The 23461-nt window shown below is 40.9% G+C and overlaps 1 protein-coding gene across 1 annotated transcript in view; it reads right to left on the bottom strand.

Moving 5' to 3' along the window:
* Positions 1-766: 766 nt before the first annotated feature.
* Positions 767-23461, bottom strand: part of GRAMD1C (GRAM domain containing 1C) — a 53215-nt gene continuing 30520 nt past the window's right edge. The window contains exons 8-19 of the mRNA XM_031056704.1: positions 22189-22307; positions 20863-20983; positions 16935-17094; positions 10375-10518; positions 9481-9599; positions 8254-8396; positions 6607-6710; positions 5789-5923; positions 4242-4305; positions 3630-3740; positions 2699-2804; positions 767-977 (exon numbers count right to left, since the gene is read on the bottom strand). Coding sequence (XP_030912564.1) covers positions 900-977; positions 2699-2804; positions 3630-3740; positions 4242-4305; positions 5789-5923; positions 6607-6710; positions 8254-8396; positions 9481-9599; positions 10375-10518; positions 16935-17094; positions 20863-20983; positions 22189-22307 — 1404 coding nt within the window. The 3' untranslated portion in view covers positions 767-899. The remainder of the gene's footprint in view (positions 978-2698; positions 2805-3629; positions 3741-4241; positions 4306-5788; positions 5924-6606; positions 6711-8253; positions 8397-9480; positions 9600-10374; positions 10519-16934; positions 17095-20862; positions 20984-22188; positions 22308-23461) is intronic.

Raw genomic sequence — 23461 nt, 5'->3', positions numbered from 1 at the left:
GGGGCCGGGGAAAGCTGTCCCCTGCACACCTGCACACCCACCCTGCACCCCCTCCCCACCCCATACTGTGTCTGCACCACTGCCCGACGGGCTGTGCACCGCACGAGCCAGCGCTGCCCTCCTAACACGGCCCAAACTCGACGGAGGGGGCCCTTGCATTTTCTGGGATTTTCTTTCTGTATTCATCTTCTTTCCCTCAACCTGCTTGGAAAACGCTTGAAGCACATGAAAAGGAGTTTCATCATCAGTGGGCACACCACGCTGAAGCACAGCCCTTGATAGAGGGAAAACACCGCGGGCTGACATTTCTCTGGGAGAGCTGGAAACATATGGCAGAAGGCAGCCTGCCAAAGCTTGCAGTATGCAACAGATCTCAAACCTTTTCCTGTTAATTAATCTTAGGCATATTCATCGTTAAGATGGTGACTTATTTCACAAGGTCCCCATGGCTAAAAAAAGCCTATGAAGATCCTGTGGCTGTGAATCCACTAACATTCTTTTTTCTCCAAAACACTCTTCACTGATGGTCATTTTCCTACGTTGACATAAAAAGCTGCAATTTCATAAGGGACAAGCCCAGTTCTCTGCCAAGGGTGTTTTTTCCCCTCTGAAATGTTCAGATCCATTCACCAGCAGTACAACTGCCTTCACTCACTCACCGTGGGATGGATCCAAGAGCTCTGCACTGTTTGGAATTGAGACTCCCCAGGGAAGAAGGCTGGCAGGAGAGACAAGACTGCCAAGCTATGGCAACGCAGAACCCGACTTACTTCTTCCACAAACCTTTTATTCTGTGCAACAGTAAAGAGTCCAGAGGAGACAGTTACAGTCCCTACCCCACAAGTCCTCACACACACATCTGTTCTTCCAGCATCTTGAATGAAAAGCTGATGTGGCTATTAACTCTCAGTCTTGCTGCTCTGTGTCCTGTTCAAGTGGTCAAAGCTTCTTTGGAGCATGGAAAGGGAAATCTTCAGCTGTGAAGATACAATCCACCCCCCCACCAATTACTTAAGTCAGTCTCCCACATGGGTGAGATATCAGGAAAATAAAGTCTCCCTCCTCATTTTCTTTTAAAGATTTCATGTGATTTCCTCCTCCCTGTTTCCATAAACAGCTTACTGTGCTCTCCTAACAGCTACACTCTGTAGAGTTTATAAATACTAACAGTCCAGGATGATAAAGTCTTAACACCTCACCAGACAACAGCACAGAAGATAAACCACTCCACTCATTTTTAGTCAGAGATAATGTTCAGTGCAAATACTCCAAGGAACATGGCAGCAAAACATGAATTTTCTTTTACTACCTGGCCCTCCTAGTGCATTTTGGTGCACAAAACATGTTTAGATTATTGATAACACTCAGAAAACACAAGGTAGCAAGCATAAAGATGCGTCAGGACTTCCAGACAAAAAGTGTTATTCTGGATGAAGAAGGTGGCTAAATTCTCACTTTCCTTTTTTTACACTGTGTGTTCAAAAGCACTTAACACTTCAGAATTAGGAATTGTTTGGATAGTAAGCAGAGAAAATAAAAATGGCATGAAAACCAGAAAATTTCATCTCTAAAGTGAAACTTCCAGCACTCACACTTTTCCAAGTTGCGATCAAAGTGGTTAATTAATAGATTAATAGCAGTTGTGCATGCAGAGACACCTCTAAATGAGGAGTGTAAGAAATGGCTTCTTTTTCTAACCTCCTTTAGTGGAGAAAATTGACATGGGCACTTTCATGGAAGAACAAAGAGCAAATGATGGAGGAACGTACATGTGAACTCTCCCTTCAGCTTTCCTAAACTAATAATTTATTCCATTGCATTTCAAGATATAATAAATGAAGTTAAAATCAGAACATCCCTGAGTAGTAAGTAAAAATTAAAGCATGAATTTACTGTCCTTCAGGTACTGAGTTGAAATTTCAGCCTAGGGATTGCAAGGATTTAACAGTCATGGACTTCAGGATCAGAGAGACACAACAATATTCAACTTTTTTTTTTTTTGTCTGTAGTATACAAGAGCCTGAAATTTTAAGTTACTGTGAAGGAGGATTATCTTCTATGGAACCTCTCAGAAACATATGGTCTGCAGAAATGATTTATTTTTCATTGGAGATTAGGTGGCCCCTTGATATCAATGCTAAATGAAGCTCTTGCCAATATCTAGAAGAGTAGTGGGGAACAAATGTCAGGATAAACCTGAATGAAGAAATTCCCTAATAAGATGGGAAAACACCTCACAAATCTTAATATGAGTATTCTTAGAAAAGGGAATCTGTTTTGAAATACTCCAGTCTTTGCTTTGTCATGATTCAGAACTGCATTAACACATCTCTTAAGCACTCGACAAGTTTAAGAAAATTGACATGGGTACTTACATCTTAGTCAAATAAAAAAACCCAAACCAACAAAAAACAAAACAAAACAAACCTACCCACAAACAAACAAATGAACCAACCCAAACAAAAACCAACCAACCAAAAAAAAAAACCTCCAATCCTCCAAGAAACAAATTCAAAACCGAAACAATCTGAAACATCAGAAATATAAGCACTGCCTGTTAACTAAACTCAAGCCTGGGGCAAAACAGGTCAAGAAAACTTTATCTAGCCCCAGACCACAGCAAGCTATGATAACACAAGCGAGAAAACTTGAGTTGTTGAGAAACAAGAACATCACCAGGAAAGATTTTCAGACTTACCTGCTCAAGCATTTCAATTGAGTCTCTTAAAACTCCCTTCACATGTTTAACCTGTTCCTTATCATATTGAGGTATCTCCTCTTTTGATACAATTTCTGGGGATATGCTGAAAAAGATTGAGATTACATCAGAAACATGAAACATGCACCTCAATGCCTTTTAAAAAGCAACTGTTCTCTGCCACCATTGCTCTGGCCTTGCTAAGAGCATCCTCTTACAAAAGCCACATACAAAGCTGCCTGCAGTTGAATTCCAATACCTGTTTGCTTGAAGCTAGTACCTCAGACCTTTGCAGGCAACAGCCACCAAGAAAAAACTGTGCTCACATTATGTTTACAATGTAAGGTCCGCATTTCAGGGAGCAAGATCCTTCTTAAAAAGAAAGTCACTCTAACCAGTTCTGAGACTGTCACTATGGGAGGTCCCCACATCCCTTCCAGACTCAAAATCAGGATATAGTTTTTAACTTTTTTGTTGATACTGTATTCAAGAGGAAGCAACATCTTTCTGTGTCTGAGTACAAAAAGCACCTAACATGGAAGTTTGTGAAGAAGAGGAGATTTAGGAGACTCACAGAGAGAAGCTAAAAAGCTAAATGAATCTTCAACATTCCATTTGAGAACATGCTGGTTCACACAGGATGAACACTTCAGATCTGTGATCAGCACTATGATATTCACAGAAGATGAGTCACAGCAGGCTGATAAATGCAAACTAAGGTTAACATTTCTCCCAAAACAGCTTGTCAAAGAAGAAATTTATTACTGCAAGATGCAGTCACTGGATTTCAGCATAGACCACAGAAGTACAGCAAACCCCAGCCACTTCTGAAAACTTACCACTCAATTTCATTGTTTATAATTTAATTTTTAGATCAGATTCTCACATAAGCTGAAGAAAAAAGCAAGCAAAGATTGTGAACTCAACTTACTTCAAAGAGCTTTCCTCCTGAAGCTGGACATGATAAAGGGACTGAGCTGCATGCTCTATCTTTGAGAGTTTGAGGAACAGTGTTATATTCAGCAAGACCAAGAGCAGCAAACTGTAGACAGAAGAAAACAAAAATCAAGTTTTCAACAATTTCAGTTGCAATGCTACAAACACAAGATCATGGCTAAAGACAGCTAAGGAAACAGAATCCTCCCAGCATCCTCAGAGAAAAAAATGTGGGGCAGCACTATACTGAAAATTAGTATCTATCTGAACAATTCCTAGCAGTTACCATTAAGCTGGGTAATAGCAAAAAAATAACAACAGTATCTCTTCTTGGAACTTTTAAAATTAGGAATGAGTAGATTCTAGAGTTTATTTTTTAATAGGATCAGACCTAAGTAAACCTGTAAGGTAGACTAGTTTGACAAGTCAGCATTTTCATCCCACATGTCATTTCCAAGTCAATCCACTCCCCTTTTATACCCACGTGTTCCACTCAAATTAGTTTATCATGCTACCTGTAAACTTAACATGCAAATGAAGAACAAATACAGATAAAAACCAAGATGAGGTTGAGTCAAGCAACACTTTAATGCAAGTGAGTACTTACAAGACACTCATTACTACAATGATGGTGGTGGTCCTACTTACTGCATCTCTTTTTCTTCCTATAGGGCATGGAAGAGAAGGAGGTTAAAAAGCACTGAAGAATATTCCTAAAGGATGTCTGCAGATAGATACATGTCAGTGCCCAGCACTTCACACAGAATAGCCCAACAACTTCCGATGGAAAAAAAATTAGGTCATGTAGGTGCACAGGATCACCTCCAACATTCACCAAGGCATTTGTGCAATCATCTCTGAGGTGGTGGCTGAACAGTTAGGCTCTTCCATCAGAATTCCCCCCAACCCACTGTGCTGGGGAGAACACAATACTGGGGCATGGTCACATTAAACCTGAATCGCCTGAGAAGGTTGAAGTCCATCCATTACTAACACACGTATGTGCTGCTAGTCACACACAGCAGAGACAGGCTGCAAAGCGGCTCTCTCCTGCTTGTGCTCCTGCTCACATTCATCCTTCTGACAACCAGTGTCAGTCACATTTTCCTGTAACTTGTCTCATCCTTACTGGCTTGGTTTATCTATTGTCCTGAAAACAGCCCTTCGGGAGGCCACCTGCTATTCTGCAGGCATCAGGGATCACACACTGTGGGACAGTGTGCCTGTTCTCTCCAAACCAAGCACCTATCACTGTGGGCACACTTATCTTTGACTATAATTGATTTTGCACATCCTGCCCTGCACAATAGACATACATAAAAGCTGTAATGCACACTGAGGCACACTCATCTGAAAAGGTGGAGCAACAGTAGCAAAATTAAGTAATTAGGAAGCAATTTCACATAGGTAAAGAGTCCTTTACACACGCTGTTGATCCAAATATTCCCTCAGTGCAATCTATACTCAGTGTTGTCTCCCTCTTTAGGGAAGTGTACTTGCTCCTACCTCACTGTTTCCAATTCAACTTCTGTCATGGAATCCACCACTCCCTGGTGCAAACTAGTGCACAGATGTTCCTCATATCCCTAGGTGAAACTAATGTTGTATATGCTGGTGGCCAAGACTGTCGTGCCTAAGGGCAGTAGAACTGCAAGAAATGCTTCAGTGACTCAGAAATTACAGAAGCATATGGGAAACAGACTTCTTAACATAAAAATCAATAACTACAACTGAGATGACAGGGCCAAGAGGCAAGTGGCAAAGTTCAATCAATTCATGACCTGTGTGTGCAGTTATCTGAAGAAAAACATAAATTTTTCAGAAACTTTACAAGAATTAGGTCTTATTTTCCTTGATCCAATCTCATTTTCAAATCTTTGCAGATACAGAGCAGTATTTAAGATTTTGGTTGATTTTTGTTTGTTTTAAAACTGAAGGTGATACTAGCCCTAATTTCACGAGATACTCATGATAAAAGTGATCATGCATGCTCCAAATATACTTTATGCAAGCTTGAAGAAGCCTGAACTTGTCAAAGCATATGCTATCACAGACAAGAGCAATATATACACAAGTGCTACTCTTGCACTTTTTTAAGAGTTATGCTTTCTTCAACATACCTTTTGGAAAACACTTGATATAAAAAATTCCTACCTATTGAATAGCGTTTGGGAATTGATTCTGCCAAACCCCGGTGTAAAGTGCGTCGCCTTCGTCTCAGAGCAAGTAATTTCCCAGAATCTTCTATGGATTGATTAATTGCATACTCCTCCATTAGGAGATCTGATTCTGCAGTGGAAAAAAATAAGGTTACCAAAGTGTCAAAAAGAAAGCTGAAGACAAATTGTGAGACATGCAAGGTGGCAGTTAGAAGAACAAGCCTTCCAATACATGAACTTATAGCAGATAATTGGTGAACTACACCCTGACCTCCACCCCTGTTCTATTTTCTAGAGGGCACTTGGAACACTCTGCAGAGGTGGTGCATACTCAGCCCCAGGCAGGATTGTTCAATGCTATGCCAGACAGCAGTTGGAAGAGCACTGCAAGACACTGTTAGACTGAGGCTGAAATTGTGTTAGACTGTGAGCCTGCAGCAGTGCCTGCCCAGGCTGTGAACAGACATTCATGGAGCCTGCCAAGTGCCACTGCTTCTCTTCTCATAAACACAGTCAAAGAAATTCTTAGAGATAAGCACATCCAGCTGAGAATAACAGCTTTCCTGCTGCTCTTCGTGTTTCCTTCTGAAAGCCATTATGGCCAGGTATACAAGAGCCCCTTGTTAGCCACAAGGCTTCTTTCATACCCTGGAACTGGCAGATACACTGATGACAGGAAGTTCTGTCTTTAAGACTGCTTAGGTGTTGCCTTTTTTCAAGCCATTCTTTGAGGAGCCAGGTTTGACAGACCAAAAAAAACGTACATGGCAAAGGTAGGCTCCTTACTCCAGCACAAAGAAGAAAATGCCTCACCAAGTTGTTTGAAGTTTTCCTGTATTCCTCCCCAGGTATTCTTCTCAATTACAGACTTGACAAGGCCCCAAGGCTGTTTCTTGTACTTCACTTCTGCAGAAACCCTAGAAAACAGAATGCAATAATGGAAAAGTGCTCTTCTAGGCGGCACAGTGATAGCAGAAATCTCTTATCAGAAGCAGCCTCCAGCTTATGTCTAAAATCTGCAATACCAACTGGAACTGCCATCACTCTCCAGCTGGGCAGCGCTTTCATTGAAAAAATGCAAGAGACAGACAGCAGCAAAGACGACATCTCTAGCTAAAGTATCAAAATCTAAATGTCCAAATTGTGGGAAACATTTTGGAATGTTTTCCTTCAGGCTCAGACTACCAGATGATTTCTATCCTCTGAAGCACTCATTTTAACACTTATTTAAAATAGGATTCATGCTTCCAGATAATAATGATTTTTACTTTGTATGAGTACACATGGGCACTATAATAGCAGAAAGTGAAATTCTTTATCATAACTCAAGTGCTCACATCCTACCCTGAGTAGACAGAAATTAAAATCTGTCTTTCTATGAGCATGACAGAGGGGAAAACTACATTCCTACTGTGCATTCCCTGCATTCCTCAGGTAAAGCTAATCAATACTGCCTCCAGAATAAAAATGAATTGGACTAGCATCCGTCAGAGGCATGCTTCTGAGTGAATCCCACAGCTATTCATAAAGGACAAAGTCCTTGATTTCAGTCACGAGAAGACTGACCATCCTAGAATACACTTTTTTCAACTTTCTAAGTAATCTTCCAAATCAATGTAAGCCCACTGTGTATGGTATAACAAAATAACTCCTTTCAAACAGAGTTTCTGAGCCATTTTAAACACAGTTTAGTAAGGCCAGCTGTAACGTCACCATGTGCCTTCTGCTCTATACATGTATGCTCTGTGCACCACATGCACCTAGGTTTTTGCTCTTATCCTAGGGCTGCCGCGTGTCTCAGAAAAAACAAGTCTAGGTCTCAAAGAAGAACAGTGATTCACTCAAAAAAAAATCCAAAGCAGTTGTTCAAGGACCTTCCTTCCATTCTCCCAGTAGAGAGGGAGTTTTCAGTAGCCTGAGATTAGCCAGAATAGAATTCAGGCTTGCTAACCTTTCCTGAGCACTGATTAAGTTTGAGAAAAAAGCTCTTACTAAAGACAGCACCACTTACATTGTTGTCAACAAATGGGAGAGGAAATTCCATATCTAGACAGAGTTCACTTGAGTACCCTCCTTGCAAAATTAAGTACATTCTATCTTCCCTGCACATTCCTGTGAAAACATTCTCCTCTACAGGCCCTTAGCAAGGATGACTGGGAAACCTTCTAATAAAGCATCTCAATTTTTTCCAATTTCTCCCACTCACACAGCTGTACTCAAAAACACAAGGCTGGTCAGGACCCAGTTCAGTCTTGGAGATGAGTTCTGTACCTCAGAGTCAACATCTCAGTTAATTTCTCACTGCATTAATGAGATCCAAGCACAGCATACATGTGACAAGAAATAAACTAAGCTTATTTTTCAGAAGAGAACCCAACATTCCATGTGCTGCTGGCAAATCTCAACTGAGAACATCCCTGCCTTGGCTTCTGCCCTCCCCGGTGCAGCATGCAGGCTCACCGTAACCGGCACTTGTGACTGGACGTGCGGCTGATGCAGTATCTGTTCACAGTGTAGAAATAATCATGGTAAGGGACATCATGGGTCAGGACCTCAGCATCTACCTGGTAAGACTGACCTTTCTGGCTCTGCTTATGCAGGATCTATCAAAAAAGAAAAGAAAATTAAGAAGGCATACTCATGGTACACAAATTTCCCCCCACCCCCTTTCAACCTGAGTTCCTTAGGCTGGATCAACCAACTCCAAGTGAAATCAAGAAGAGAGAAAGCCTGAAGAACCACTATAAAAACCAGTTAAGAATATCAAGTATAGGTGGGGTGGGAAAAAAGAAGATGCCTCCTGCTAGAGCCAGCATCAGCGGCATCAGGACTTCCCCACTGCCACCTCAAGTACCAGATACAAGGCTGGCCACTGCCTCATGACCACAGCTTTTCTTTGAGACCTTTCCCAAAGCAGAACTACAAAAGGGTTGAGATTGGAAGGCACCTCTAGTGCTTGTCTTGTCCAAGAACTCAGGCAGGACTATCTAGGGCTGGTTGCCTAGGTCCATGTCCAGGTGGCTTTCCAATGCCTCCAAGGAAGGAGGTACCACAACATCTGTGAACAACTTGTTCCACTGCTTAGTGACCCTCACAGTGAAAAAGTGTTTCCTGATGTTCAGAAGGAATCATCTGTGTTTCAGTTTGTGTCCATCACCTCTGGTCCTGTCACTGGGCACCACTGAAATCTGTGGGCTTTGATGGTGAGGGCCTGACTCGGAATTTTTTGCACCCTCCTTCAGATGCTTCTATAAATTTTAAGATGCCCCTGAGTGCTCTCTTCTCTGGGCTGAAGATTGCCAGCTCTTAGCCATTTCTCACATGGGATGCTCCAGTCCTTTCATCATCTTAGTGGCCCTTTGTTAGGCTCTTCACCTCTCATACTGGGGAGCCCAGAAGTGGACACTGAAAGCCTTTAATTGCACCTTTTCACCCCCCAATTCCTAAGAGATGTTTCATGGGAATTTACAGACATCTGTAAGGGTAGAAAGCCTCTCTCATTTAATAAGCATTGGCACAGTAACAGAGAGAGACACAGCAAGCCACCTGAGAGATGCTTTGTTTAAACTGCAGATGCACATTCAGTTCAGTGAACTTTAATCCACAGTCAGAACTCTGACAGACCACAGAGCTGACCTGTCCCTTGCTTTAAAGGGCACCAGACAGACACACACAAGCACACAGTACCTGCTTTTCTGTTGCAGTTGTGAACTTCCCACAGAGGGGATTGTTAATCGTTACAGTGTACGTCAAAGTCCTCAACTGATTGCCATTGGAGTCTCTATTCCAAGGGGTTGATACAGCATCTAGATGAGAAGTTATGCAAGATCTCACATAAAAATTACCTGTCTTATCATGTCTTAACAGTTTGAGAACAGAAGCAGGGGGAAAGACAGAAAACTGGTTCCAATTAATTGGGGGGCTTTTCCAGGAAAAACCATACCCATGTCGTCTGCTAATAAGCAAAGGTGAGGCTCTGGATAGCTGAGCCTGAATCTACTGAAATAGGGTTGACAAAAGAGTAAGCAATTAAATGAAAATATGTCATTTCCCATTTCCTTAGAGTTGGATAGATTCACTTAGCATTAGCAAAAGCTTTTGTCACATTGCCTTCCCAGCTGACACTGAATAAATATTACTCTTTTTGACTTGATTTTCTGTTCTTACAGTCTCAGTGAATAAAATTTACTCACCCAGAAAATTAAAGCCTGTGAGTATCGTTTAGGAGGATGCAATGATTTTTGCCTGTGTACCAGCCATACAAATTTCACTATTTCTGGGACACAATGTAATCAGAAATACCCCACAGAATGCATCAACTTAATAACCTACTCAAAATTCAGACATTAAGGTGCAGTTTTGTGGTGCACTGAAATGAGGTTTTTACTCCAAAATGTGCATACCTAGGGAAACAACAGTCTAGCTTTAGATATCCTCTCTCATAGTGAAACTTGAAAGCTTAAAAATTCTTCTAAAGCAAGGAAAAACTAAAAAAATTCAACTTAGCCCTATTTAGCAACTCTCAGAGGTAAAAATTTTCAGGGTAGCTTGTAACAGACAGAAGGGAGAAGAGTTTATTACCTACTATACTCCTGGAATTAAGAAACCTCTGCATGAAGTGAGAATTGGTGAAAAGGATTTCAAACATCTTGTCTGCAGTGATGTGGAAAACTCTGTTTATAAAAAGTCTCCCATAGAGATCATTGTCAGAGACAGTCTCCTTCACTGCTAAGAAAGACAGAGATCAGGTTAACAACAGTATTATGCATAACCTTGATACCATTATAGGCTTTATTACAGCTTAAATCTCTCCCAAGCTTGCATCAGCATTTGTTTCTTGCTCTCAGAAACCCAGTAAGGATAGCAGCACATGATTTGGTAGATAGGTTGCCTTCAGGAACAGAGTCCAAAGCTGATTTTCAAATACACACCACTACCACCACTTCCCTGTGCAAATTGAAAAATTAACAGCAAAAGCTACCATCCCTTTAATTTTGCCTTCAGTATTCTACTAATCCTGCAAGAAACATTGGGGAAAGAAAGTTAGCATAATTTTCATTAATATGTGTGTCTATTGTACAAAAGACAAGAAAGAAGGACAGTAAAACCATAACAGTTTTATTCTTATGGCTGGTTTCAGAATGCTGCTTTTAACAGTTGCAATACTGGTAATGCCCACAGTCTAAGGGACCAGTTGACTCCCAAACAGATCTTCTCTCCATACCTATTGAACAGGAACACAAGGGGTACCTTGCTCCATTTTGCAGTTCCCAAAAATGCACGGAGAGGCTCAAATGCCATCATCTATTTCAAAGCCACCGAGCACCCCAGTGGCATTCTGTGGCTGCAGCACTGATCTTTGCTATTTCTGCTTCTTGGTGGTTGCTGGCATGACTCAGCTTTGTGGTTTTCTCAGCCACGCTTGCAAGAGATAAGGGATAGAACTATAATCCTGGAGGGCAAGCAGTTTCCTGTGCCAATCCCAACTCAATCTGCTTATGCTTTAGAAATGAGTCAATCCTAAACTATAATTACCAGCAAGACAAACAAGCCCCCCCCAGCACCACACATCACTAAAATGAAACAAGCAGCCCAAAAGCAAATCTTGCAGCGGACAGACACAAGTCAGGATGGCCAGCCTTTCAACTGATACAAATGAGTGCTCAGGGCTAGGAAAGGTCAGTGCCAGCCACAAATGCAAAGGGAGCCTGAATATCACGCTGTAGTTCACAAGCTGCCTGCAGGCTAAGGTTACAGCACTTAAAACATTACTGGCTTGGTAGCAGTCAGTATTGATAAGGCAAATGCACCGACTGAACAACCACAGCAGTCCCCAAGGAAACCCAGTTCTAACTGAGCAGACTCCCTCTCTAGTGCTGCTCCTAGCCTCCTAAAACATCTGCCTCCAATAAAGCTCTCCTTGATCTCATCAGGCTTCAAAGTAGGACCCCAAAAGAGCAGCGTGAGTGCTGTGTTTTTGTGCTTGCACAAGAGGTTGACTTCCTCTCCATGCCGTGTTCTGCTTATGCAATTGTAATTCCACACAATTATGAGATGGGACAGAAAGCAAACACACATTTCAAGAGGCCTATTTAACCAGTCAATATGCAGTCATTACATGTAGAATATGAATTCTGCTGTGCTGAAACATTCTGCAGGAAGCCAGAAATTCAGCCTGAGTTTTCAGCTTTTGCTCACTGTATTTTCTCTCCTAACAATCTATCTCTAACAAAAGGCAGGCCAAGTGAACTGTAAGGCTGACCTAACTTAACAAGACCTCAACATTACAGATCTCTCCTTTCAGAGTGCACTCCCCACATCCTCTCTTTTGCTAAGAGACAGGAAGTTTCAGATACTGATGCTGACCTCTCCTCCTCCTATGGTGCATCAGCTACCAGGCAATTCAAACCTAGTTACTGTGGTTGAGCGTTACTCAGCTGGACGTTGACATGCCCAAGGAATCTGCTACCACTTTTAAAAAAAATAAAGACACCCAGACACACGATCAAGCCACCAGATAAGCATCAGATCAGCTTTGTCAGCTATTTGTATATGTCTTAGCAAACACAAGATAACACAAGTTACCTCTGCCCCAGTGAGCCTGAGCTGAACAACTCAACTTCATGTTCACCTGAAATGCCTGAGGACAGCTACTATTTTTCTGGTGATGCAAGGTAATTTGGTAAGCCCATGCTTTATTACCTTAAGGTGCAGATCTTGGTACCAAGCTCTATTACTCTGAGTCAGTCCTCTTTCTAGTGAGTCTGAACAAAAAGCACCCACAGGTCTATACAAAACTTCCCCTAAAGTAATCTACCTACACTAGCTCTACATGGTCATGTCTCTAACAAGGAATAGTCAATAAAGTGCCAAGTGCATGAGTATCTATTGAGAAATATGTTTTCTATTTACAATCCTTCTCAGCTCTTGGAAGAAACAAAGGGGGTTTTTTATTGTTGTTAGCACATACAGCAGTAATTTTCAGAAAATCCAAGCTAAACCTGGGTTTACATATCAGGCCCATCAGCTACTTTAGATGCTAGGATTCAAACAGCTGTTCTCCAGGAAAACTGTAAACGTTTTGGACAATGGGTCTGGAAGGTGCATGTATGCATAAATGCTGCAAGTTCCACATCTGTGGAACCAAGTAGCAGGATACACCAAGAACTTGACAAGCTTCAAGTCACTTCCATCTGGGCTTCTCAAAATTTATCTGTAGAAATCCTAGATGAAGCAGTGAGTACAATAGCAATGAATAAGCATACAATTTATACACTTATAATTTGAAGAGAACAGGCAGCCTGAACCACTTATCTCTGCTGCAAGTGAAGATGCATGTTTGTCTACTGTTCCATTTCATACAGGTAAACCTGCCTTTGTTTTTCACAACAGTAGGGCAACACAAAGCATTTTACCCAAGACTGGCTTGGAATGCTCTTTATTAACAAAGTGTTTTGTGCAAATACAAAGATATCAGTTTAACTCCTTCACTTTCAGTGCTTTTCTAACGCCTCAGCAGCATATAATTATCAACACTAACTTTCTTAACCTGAATACATTTAGCTAAATGTATTGGAGCTGTCTGCTAAAAGAACATGAGATTATTCTGACTTGAGGTAAGGATCACTAGGGACCCAAAACCACAGAAGTAAGCATATTGCCCAGAGTGTTCTGGTTCAGCCTAATGACAGCAGGTCTATTCCCTCCCCCACTACTGCTTTGCACTTCCTAAGGTCATTTTCATCACTGCAAGGCAAGCTGTGAAATAATGTTTGAATATAATACCATTATGCAGCAGAGATGGCAGAGGTTTAAAGACATCTGCAGTGCAAAAAAAGAGACAGAAAATGGCAGGGGGAAAGGGGCAGTAAGAAAACCACTGTTATTAAAATTTCCCTCAACAACCAACAGCAAAAAGCTAAACACATACCACACGCAAATTAAGAAAGCTGAACTGATAAGAGCAGAGGCTATCAAACAAATTATTAAGAAGGTTGATTTTTCCACTCCACAGAGTTGGGGGAGGATCAGGATTTTAAAAAGTATGTATGCAAATCTTGGCACTGTTGAACATTTCTATACCGCTGGGGATAGGGAAAAAATTACAGGCTGCATGAAAGATATGTAGGTAGAAGCTTTTAACCAAATACACCCGAAATCAAGTGAATAAAACCAACTCCTAGAAGTGAACATGTTCCAGACATCATCTATTTAAAGACTGTATCAGCAGTATTAACCATTTTCAGAGAACTCTCCTATACTTTAAGTACAGAATTATCTTGGGGAGCTACTAAGTAAGTATTGTCACAATGCTAGCTTTTTCCAGTTCACAAGATAAAAAATTCCCACCAATTTTTGCCTTCAGGTGACTTAAACATATATCCTCCAAACACCAAAATAAATAATTTTTTTTTCAACAAAATACATCCTTTCAGTATTTTGATTAAAATGCCAATAAGATAACAGGGCTACTCTTCCTTACATACAATGCATATCCAAAATTCTGTATTGGGGGGGAAGAGGGGGACAACTAACACAGGGCTGAACCTAATTTCAACTGTCCTGTATTTTAAACACTGTATGCCCTATATACCACTATCTGCAAGCAGTCAAGCCTCTGCTGTGCCCATCTTGCAGCACCACGGTGCAGGCAGTTTTGCTCTCCTGCAGATCACACATTTAAGGTGGTTTTTAGTACACACAGAAACAACACAGTAAGTCTGTCATGTTACACAAGGAGAATAGAAATGTGTGATCTCCCTGCATACAGTAGAGCCTTCTAGCAGAAAATACTGTTTTCCCTATATCCTGCTTCCTCCTTCTTTCTTTGAAGTATTTCATGTTGCTGAATATGGTCATGGAAAACAGACAAACAAACTATACTAAAGAGTCTTGAGGAAATTATAAAGAACTCTTGGCCCTGTATTAGAAACATGTATTCTATGCTTGAACCAAAATCTGTTTTCTGAAATCAAGAATTCAGGCCACACATACCAATGTTTAGCTTAGCCAAAAGTTTGTCATGGCTCAGTATTTATACTCTTGATTTATGAAACTGGACAAAAACACCAAGATGCAGGTCAATAGGCCAGTGGTGCACAGTGGGATGCAGACCCCCCATCCCCAAGGTGGGAACTGCTTAGGACAAGGGAATTAATGTTGTGAAGAACAACAGTCTTGAGCTTGCCCCTCACCTTATTTGCCAGGACACCTCCATGGGCAGCCTGAGTGTGAGCCAGAGGACACAAGAGAAATTAATCGCATGGGTAAACCTTTGCCATGTAGGAAAGCTAGTTTCATTTGCGTGAAGGAATTCACCTTGTAAGAGTGTGGGGCAACTGCAACAGAAAACAGACAGAGAAACAGAAGAAAAAAATTCTAAGCATGAAGATTCTGAGAGAAAAGATTAATGTTGTGAGTCTAGAAAATCCTGCTCCGAATAAAAAAAGACTAGGCTTGGGGAAGGGAAGAGAAATAAGAAAGGCAGCATGAAGTCTGTTTTTTTTATTAAAGAGATATCTCTAGTTTAATATGCTCTATTTATTCAACATCACTAATGCAGACATGACAGGGAATATTTACTGCTATTGTTTAGGCACTAGCAGAAGGAAAGACAACAGGACTACTTTTTAATCAGTTTCACTGGAGACCTTCGCCATAAAAAATAAAATCCAGAGACAGAAGAGAGATGTAGTAATAGGAAAATAGGAAAGCTGCAAATATCTAAAACATCCAAAAGCCAGAACTTTCTGCTGTTCTAAGAGATACACCTGTGAAAGAGTAAATTAATTTGTGAAGCTTGTTAAGTGTGTAGGAGTACAGCATAAACAACAGCCTCTTTAAGTAGGTATATTTACAAAAATGATAATGCCTGACATACAGTGAGTTGAATCCGAACTCAAGCCAACACAGAAGCAGTATGGGAGAGCAACAGCAAAGTTAACTGAATATAACCATATCCCCAGGCAAAAATCACAACTTGAAGGCAGCCAACTCAAACCGTAACTCTGAAAGCTTTCCTGCACACCTCAACAATCCCCCCGCAATGACACCCGCAAACAACTTCAGTTGTCAACTCTGAAAACAAGTCACAAAATTTCTCAGTGGGATTAAGAACTGCCTTCAATTAACTAAACTGTTCTATTCCTGCCAACAAGTGATGAAGTAAGTTCTCTTTGCACATGAAAGAAATATACAGCTACTACTGAGCACAGTACTACTGTTGAGGTTTTCTGTCTTTTTTTCTCACCACCATATAACCTTGGAACCAATACAGGTTGTGCACACTTCACTTTAAAAGCATTTACAGAACCCAAGATTCAGATATTACAGAATATCCACCAAAGTTCAATGAGCTGTCTGAACAACTACAGCCCTTTGGCACAGAAAACTTTCCCAGGGTAAGTGAAAATCTCACCAGAGAAAGTGAGAACTTGTCAGGGGCTACTGTGGGACCACGACACAAGCACCCACAAATCTCAGCACAAGCACCCACAAATCTCAGCACAAGTCTGTCATCCAGGTACCTGTGCTTCTGCTATCTTGTACTGGGTAATGAGATATGAGGTTGGTATATTAGGATCCACTGTTAGCACAGAGAGCGAAAGCTGCTGCAAGATATCCATTAAGGTTTTCCATCTTCAGATCAGACTCAGAGTATGCACTATACTCTCCTGAAACCCTGGGCTTTCAGAAAGTTCCTCAGCTTACTCCACCAATAATAATGAAGCCCATAAGCCTTAAAGCAAGTACAAGTGTAAAGAAGGGGGTTGGGAGAAACTTGCAGAAACTTAAGTACAGCTGGAAATGTTTCCCCTCAGTTTCCAAGAAATACAAACAAAGGAAAGAAACATCTTTGAAATTAGCACCACCCCATTGTCAAGAAACTTTTAGTTTAAGCTGTTGGAAACTCTCTACCCACCAAAAGAGAGAAAGAAAACCACAATTTGTTTTCATTCTAAACACCCAACAACTCTCTTTCCCCACAGAAACAAAGATAAAAAAATGCTTTTGCAGCAATTCTGGGACACAAATAAGCAAACAAGTTTCATAAGATCAGAAAGTTCTCTAACTTTCTCCACAAGTGAGATGGAACACCAAAGTCATGTTGTTTTACAGATCCCACCTGTTAAGATATTTACCTTCTTCACTATCTGAAGCACTGCTCTTCTCTGGAAGATTTTCATTCTCATTAAGGTCCAAGGACTTTTCTAAAGACCTGCTCCTAACTAGCTTAGCAGGTTTTCTTTCTGAAGATGGAAGAGGACTCTTTATTTGCTTCTCACTTGAGGACTCCTCCACCTGAAACAACCAAGAGCAGAAAAAAAAAATCAGCAGAGACCATAAGAAAAAAAATTAAGTTACTATAAAGAAGACAGCCATACAAAGTAAGCCACAAGTTCTATCTGCTCAATTACCACACAGTCAAGCACTAATTTCCCCCTTGTTCCTCTACCCCAGCCAACTTCTCTTCCTTTTATTTAAATATTTCACTAAACTCTGGTAACAAAAAACAGACTTACTTGTATGTACTGTTGGTACCAAGAGCTCCCTTAAATGGGACAGTCCTCTTGCACCCATCTGCACAGTTTGGGCCCTTCCCTGCTTCGACATTAGCATTTATAAATTCATTAACCTTACACAGATTTACTTTACATTCATCTGGTTAGTTTTTCCTAACAGTTTAGCAAGGGTCCAACAACCCAGAGGGGAAGCACAATGAAACAGGCAGGTTGCCTATCTTTCAGCAAGATTAGATTACCCCAGTTACATATTTGAAAAGTTCTTATTTTGTAGGACGTCACCACCCTTTGAAAAAAGAAGTTTTAAAATACTGTCTAGTGCCACCCTACTAACAAAATATTATTTCTCACAAACAAAGCAATGGAGTATCATTTGCCATCTGCAATATGTAAGCAAGAAGGAAATCCCTCTGAACATCAGTCACTGAATCAATGATGCAGCTCTTAACCTTAAACAAGAACTGTCAGCTAAGCATGCATGCCATTGCGCACTTAAAGAAGTAAATCTCCAGGGAAACTGTATGGACAAAGTTTGTGTATCTAAAAATGCCACCCAAAATGTTTGGCTATCAGCTTTGAATCAGTTTGCATTCTAAACTTCTCAAGGCCCCACTGCCACCAGTGGAACATCCGGGATCAAGAGCAGCACAGCCCCGGAAGAGCAGTGTGTGGACCACAGTAAATATGATCAGGCCTCCTCAACTGAATTGTTCTGACTCATCTGCAAAACCATCATCCCTAAAGAGTATACAGCATTGACTCAAGAAAGCAAAAGCATCCACTGCTTGAACAGTCATCATGTACTTCCTGTACTTCTTGGGTTTTTTAAAAAATAAAAACCTGTTACTTTTCTTATGCATCCAAGGGCTATTAGGTGGTGGGTGGCTGGAAAACAGAGATAGGCATAAATCTGACTGCAGTATAAGCAGACAAAAGTACTCCTTCGGGGTCAAAAAATTATAAAGGAAGACTGAATCAGAAAAACACATCAGTTAACAAATGCTCCTATTGAGAGAAGCTGCCATGTAAGTTATACTCAGTCACATAACAGGATCTAGGACAGAACCAACATTAAATGTCAAAATACCAATACAAATGGAAGTCCAAAAGGAGCTAGTTGTGACAGAACAGCCTAAAAATTGACACTCTGATCCAGCACAAACCCCAAGGAACTCTCATAGCATTTTGACAACAATCACAGTCTAGTGAAGCAAAGTTCCCACCCGCAGCATAAGAGCAGCCCACTATGCCACAAGCAGAGCAGGGAAGCCAGGCTCAAGTCATAAGACAAAAGCAACAGCTCTTAGGAAAAAAAAAAAGCTTTTCATGTTGTCATGGAAGAAGAGATTCAAGCCGGGGCTTTTGCAATAAGTGATCGAGTTTAACACAGATTTCATGGGGTTTTGGGTTGGTTTGCATTTTTTTCACGCTAAAGAGTAAAGATTTTAAGATCTGTCAGCTGGAATTAAAGATGTATAATTTATTCCCGATTGTACATTTATCTCCTGAGCTAGTCCAGTAGTGCTAAGCTCTGTGCCAAGGGCTTTTTGGTTTTCAGCCTGTGAACAGCAAGATCTGGGACTGGAAGGTCTCCCTAAAGGGGAGGAGGGAAGATGATGGTTGCAAAAACAGGCAACAAGGTGGCTCCCACATTCACATGTACTGAGAGGGCAGATAAGCCACGTAAACTTGCATCAATCAATGCAAGACAGCCATTAACAATATTTTTTTCAAGATGGCCAAAACTAGACCTCCGCTATTCAGATCTTCCTCTTATGAGAGCTTTGGGCCTTACTTTGTCTATCACAGCAGTAAAGGGAACTTGAGCCTGTTTCCCTCCAGTCTTTGGAAGGTGGTTAAGTGTGTGTTGTGTCATCACTGTGATGACTTCTGATAAATACATTCTAAGCACTACTGCCTCCTCCTACTGCCCTTGTGGTTCTACAAAATATGCTGCAATCCTGGGGCTGTGGAGAGAGCATGGATATTCTTGAGTAACGCCAGTGACAAGTGACACATACAGCTGAACAAAACCATTGTGCACTTTAGCTACCCTGAAACACTAAACAGTTTAGTTACACATTTATCAAGACCGCACTTTTACAATATAATTAAAAGACTTTTCAGAGGCAGTTTATTCAAGGCAGAAGACTGGCATTTTTGCAGACCAAATCCCCAGGTATTCCTCCTTACCAAGATGCCAAATTAGATTTAGCACCTGCAAGAGACATCTCGGGGTGTGGCTTCTTTTCCAGGCACAGCAATTATCTTTAAATGGCTTGTTCTTGCGCAAATAAGACTTAAAAGTGCAAACTAAGGCTACCTGTGTAGATTTTTAGTTATCCCAAACAGTCCAAATTCCAGCAGCATGCTCAGTCCTCTCAGGCCTCCCCTACATCTCTCCAAAAATCTTGTTTTATACTGCCAAGGTTTCCATGAGGAATACCCATCACTCAAGCAACTATGCTTTTAACATCTGAGAAACACCAATATTCTTTGCTGGATATGAGTCTCTAGCCATTAACTTGGATTTTGGCAAAATTATTTAAATCCTACTTAACCTCCAGGTCAGTTTTAGCAAGTGACAAAAGCCAGAAGATTTAATGGGTAGGGTAGTAAAAACTATTAAAATAATCTCCTTTCTTTCTTCCTTCACATATTGTCCTAAGCAAAACTGGCAATTAAAGTACCCAGCCCTAGTGAAGCTTATAAAAAATGCATTAGCCGTTTATTTTCTTTTTCAAGACCTTTAGGACATCTAATGACCAAGAGAAAATATCTGCAACTTTTTAGGACTACAGCTCCACACAAGACCCCAGTAACTGTGCTAGACACTGTGCCCATCTCATATCACTACTAATGCACTTGCTGATCACACTAGCCAAACACATTCACAAATTCACACAACGTGAGTGAACATGAGTGAGGCATTCATGCTTGTTAGTTGTACTAATCCAAGGCATCAAGGTCAAGGTAAAATTCATCCTTATTATAGAAAGTGAGGGGGCTTTCCCCTTCCTTCTGAAGCATTAGAAAAGGTTTCATATATTCACAACAGCAGATTAACTGACTGTTGAAGGCAAGGAAGATAAAGTGTAACCACCCTTTAATAAGCCTTATATATAGGAGATACAATAAAGTAAGAGGAGATATCTTTTAAAATTACAAATAAACACAAGCAAGAAAGCATTGGAAGTGAAAAAGGCATTACTTTCAAAAAGCACTTGGATAAAACACAAATATGGTCCCCTTGGGAACTGGATAAGAAAAACCAATAAATTTTGTTTTTAAAGGAAAAACAAAAAAACAGACCAGGGCACAACCCTCAACATTGTAGCCAGGCTGTGCAGTGAATTAGTGACAGAGCACTGCAGAAGCTCCTACCAACAATATTCTCTTACACAGAATTTTGCTCATTTTCAATTTAAGAAACATTCTTGACTTCTCAAAGACTTCTAGAATTTACAATCTCCATTCATCCTATGCTTACAGACATACAAGTTAAGCACGTATGCTTATCAGCAAGAAATGCTGTGTCAGCACTTACTCCTGGCAACATGTGTCTGTTGAGTGACTCTCCTTCTGTTTCAAGTGTGGGCTCACGAACTAAACCAATCATTTTGGGTAGTTTTTCATCCCTTTCTCCAGAATCATCACAAATGCTGGATCTGTCCAAAGCAAAAAGAAGATATCTTTGGAGATCTAAGCACTGAGAAATCCGAGAAAGCATCTCGTGGGATTTTTGCATTGAAAACATGGCTGTTCAGATAACATTAAAAACTACCAAGTCATTCTTCCCACATACAACTCATTAATATCAAGCCATTTTCCTCATTTCAGCCACCTCTCAGAACATTCAGCTTCTGATCATAAGGTTAATGACACCAAGAAAGTGAGTGCTGTAAGAAATGAGGAAACATACAGCTTGTAACTAATTTGGAAAGAAAAAGCATTAAGAAAGTGTCAGAAATTAATTTTTTCCTGCATTGCTTATTCCAAAGTTGCAACTTTCTAACAGAAAAAACCCAAAACATAACCAAAAAACAAAACAAAAAAAAAACCCAAGCAAACCTAAAACAGAAATCAAACCAATCAAACAAAAAGAAATCCCGAAAATGTTTCATAGAACATCTTTTGAAGCCTGTAATGAACTCAAGGCATTTTTCTCACAAACATACTCAGATAACACAGCATTGAAGAGACAAATTACATTGTTCAGTTTTGTAGAGTCATAGTTATTTACACAGTGATATGTAAAGTGCTGTTATTAGATTGACACTGGCACACACATTTGTTCAAAAAAAATCAAGGAAACTCTTTCAAAAATCCACATCATTATTATTACAATTATTCCAGCTTTTTATATTATTATTCCTGTTTCTTAATTCAAGCTGAGGACAATACAAAAATAAGCTAAGACATCAGATATCAGGGGAACAAGGCAAAACAAGTATTCAGTCTCCACAGAGGAGGGGAAGAAAGAAAGCATCTGAACCATAATATAGCTCCATTCTACACAAACTTTCCAAACAGTTGAAAGGCATAAAGGTGCTAGATGGACTAGGCACCATCATGCAAAAAGGCTGCTATTTAAACTACCCTATGCTGGACCCCAAGCAGATCTAGGGAGAGAACAGGTGTTCCTCTCTCCTCTTCTAAGGGGCGGCCTCAGCTGCACTGCTACTGTTTTAGCAAATTCACACAGTTAAGTTTTTATGCACACTCAGTCTATGCAGTTCAGACCTTTGCATCCTTTTACTACCGGCTCAACCATTCTGATAAGGCTACAGCAGCTCTTTAGAAACTGAGTTTCTAAGAAAGAGGACACTGCTTCTCCCCAGATGTTAAAATAGGCTGTACAGCCTCTCCTTACCGAGACTGCCCGTTGTCCTCTGACGATGAGTGGAAGCTCTCCATCTCCTCACTGTTCAGGCCCAGCTCAGAGCCATAGCTCTGGTGCACCAGCTGCCAGAATTCCTGCTTGGTCAGCCTCTGAAACAAAGCAGGCTAGTCAAGAACCACAGTATGGAACAGTAAGGCAGTGGAGGAAAAACAGCAACAAGTTTGTATTACGCCACAGCCTTTAACCTCAATTCTGACAAGGACCGAAAGCATTCAGGTATCACGTTCCGAGATTGGGTTTCAGCATTTTGGGCAACTGTACTCCTGTCTACTCCACACTCCCATGGCTGTTCAACTAACCATACCAGGCATAAGAAAAATCATCATTTTAAGAAAACACACACTTGTAGCCACTGCTTACATCTTCACATATCACCAATATTTTCACAGATACCTTCAAGGTACCTCCCTCTTGAACTTCACTTGATATGGTACAAGGTAAGTAATTACCTCTTTGATTCTGAACAAACTGCTTAATACATACCCACCTGTTTCCTGAGGATGCTCAGAGTACTTTACAACTTGTGGGAGGCTAGCATTTCAGTCACTACACTGGTGTCTAGGTCAGCCAACTGTCCACTTCGCCAAGGTGGGACAGAAGGTCCTCACTTTGTACCACCAGCATCCTCTTTATAAGAAGTAGTTGCTTTTCTTCAGGATTACCTTGACTGAGGACTAGCTAAGTCTTCTTCTTCTCTACAATATCTCTATCCTGTTCCAAGAATTCCCACACCTACTGAGACATATTTAAGCTCTCTTAAATCGTCAGGAAAGCTTGGAGGTTAAAGTAGTATGACACACTCATATCTGCAAAGTAAGCAATCAGTTTCAAAGTCCACCTTGGCTGTAAAGAGCTTGGGGGGGGGTAGGGGGTGGGAAAAAAAAGGAAATAAAAGGTTTGTGTATTTAACAGAGCTCAAAGAGCAATACTAGCGATCTTAAAACAGGAGACACCACACTGGAAAATGTGCCTCGGTCACCATCCATATTGATCAAGTGAACAGGACTGTGCTAATGAGGCAGTAACACAAGTAGTGCTTACTATTTGCATGAAATGATGCCATTAAATACCCATGCATTATTGAAAAGGCCTTTAAATGATCCTCTCCACCCGCTTGCTTCACCTGTAGAGTGTTAGTTACAGCACCCGCAATTTTAGACAGGCACGGAGGAGCTGACCCGCACCCAGGATGTAAATTCGTGCCCGCAGCAGCCCCGGCGCTGCCCGGGCTGCCGGCGCTCCC

This window comes from Geospiza fortis, unplaced genomic scaffold (assembly GCF_000277835.1).
Source record: "Geospiza fortis unplaced genomic scaffold, GeoFor_1.0 scaffold1, whole genome shotgun sequence".
NCBI classification, from domain to species: Eukaryota; Metazoa; Chordata; class Aves; order Passeriformes; family Thraupidae; genus Geospiza; species Geospiza fortis.
Note: the sequence above shows the minus strand (reverse complement) of the source record. Positions and strands in the feature narration are given on the sequence as shown.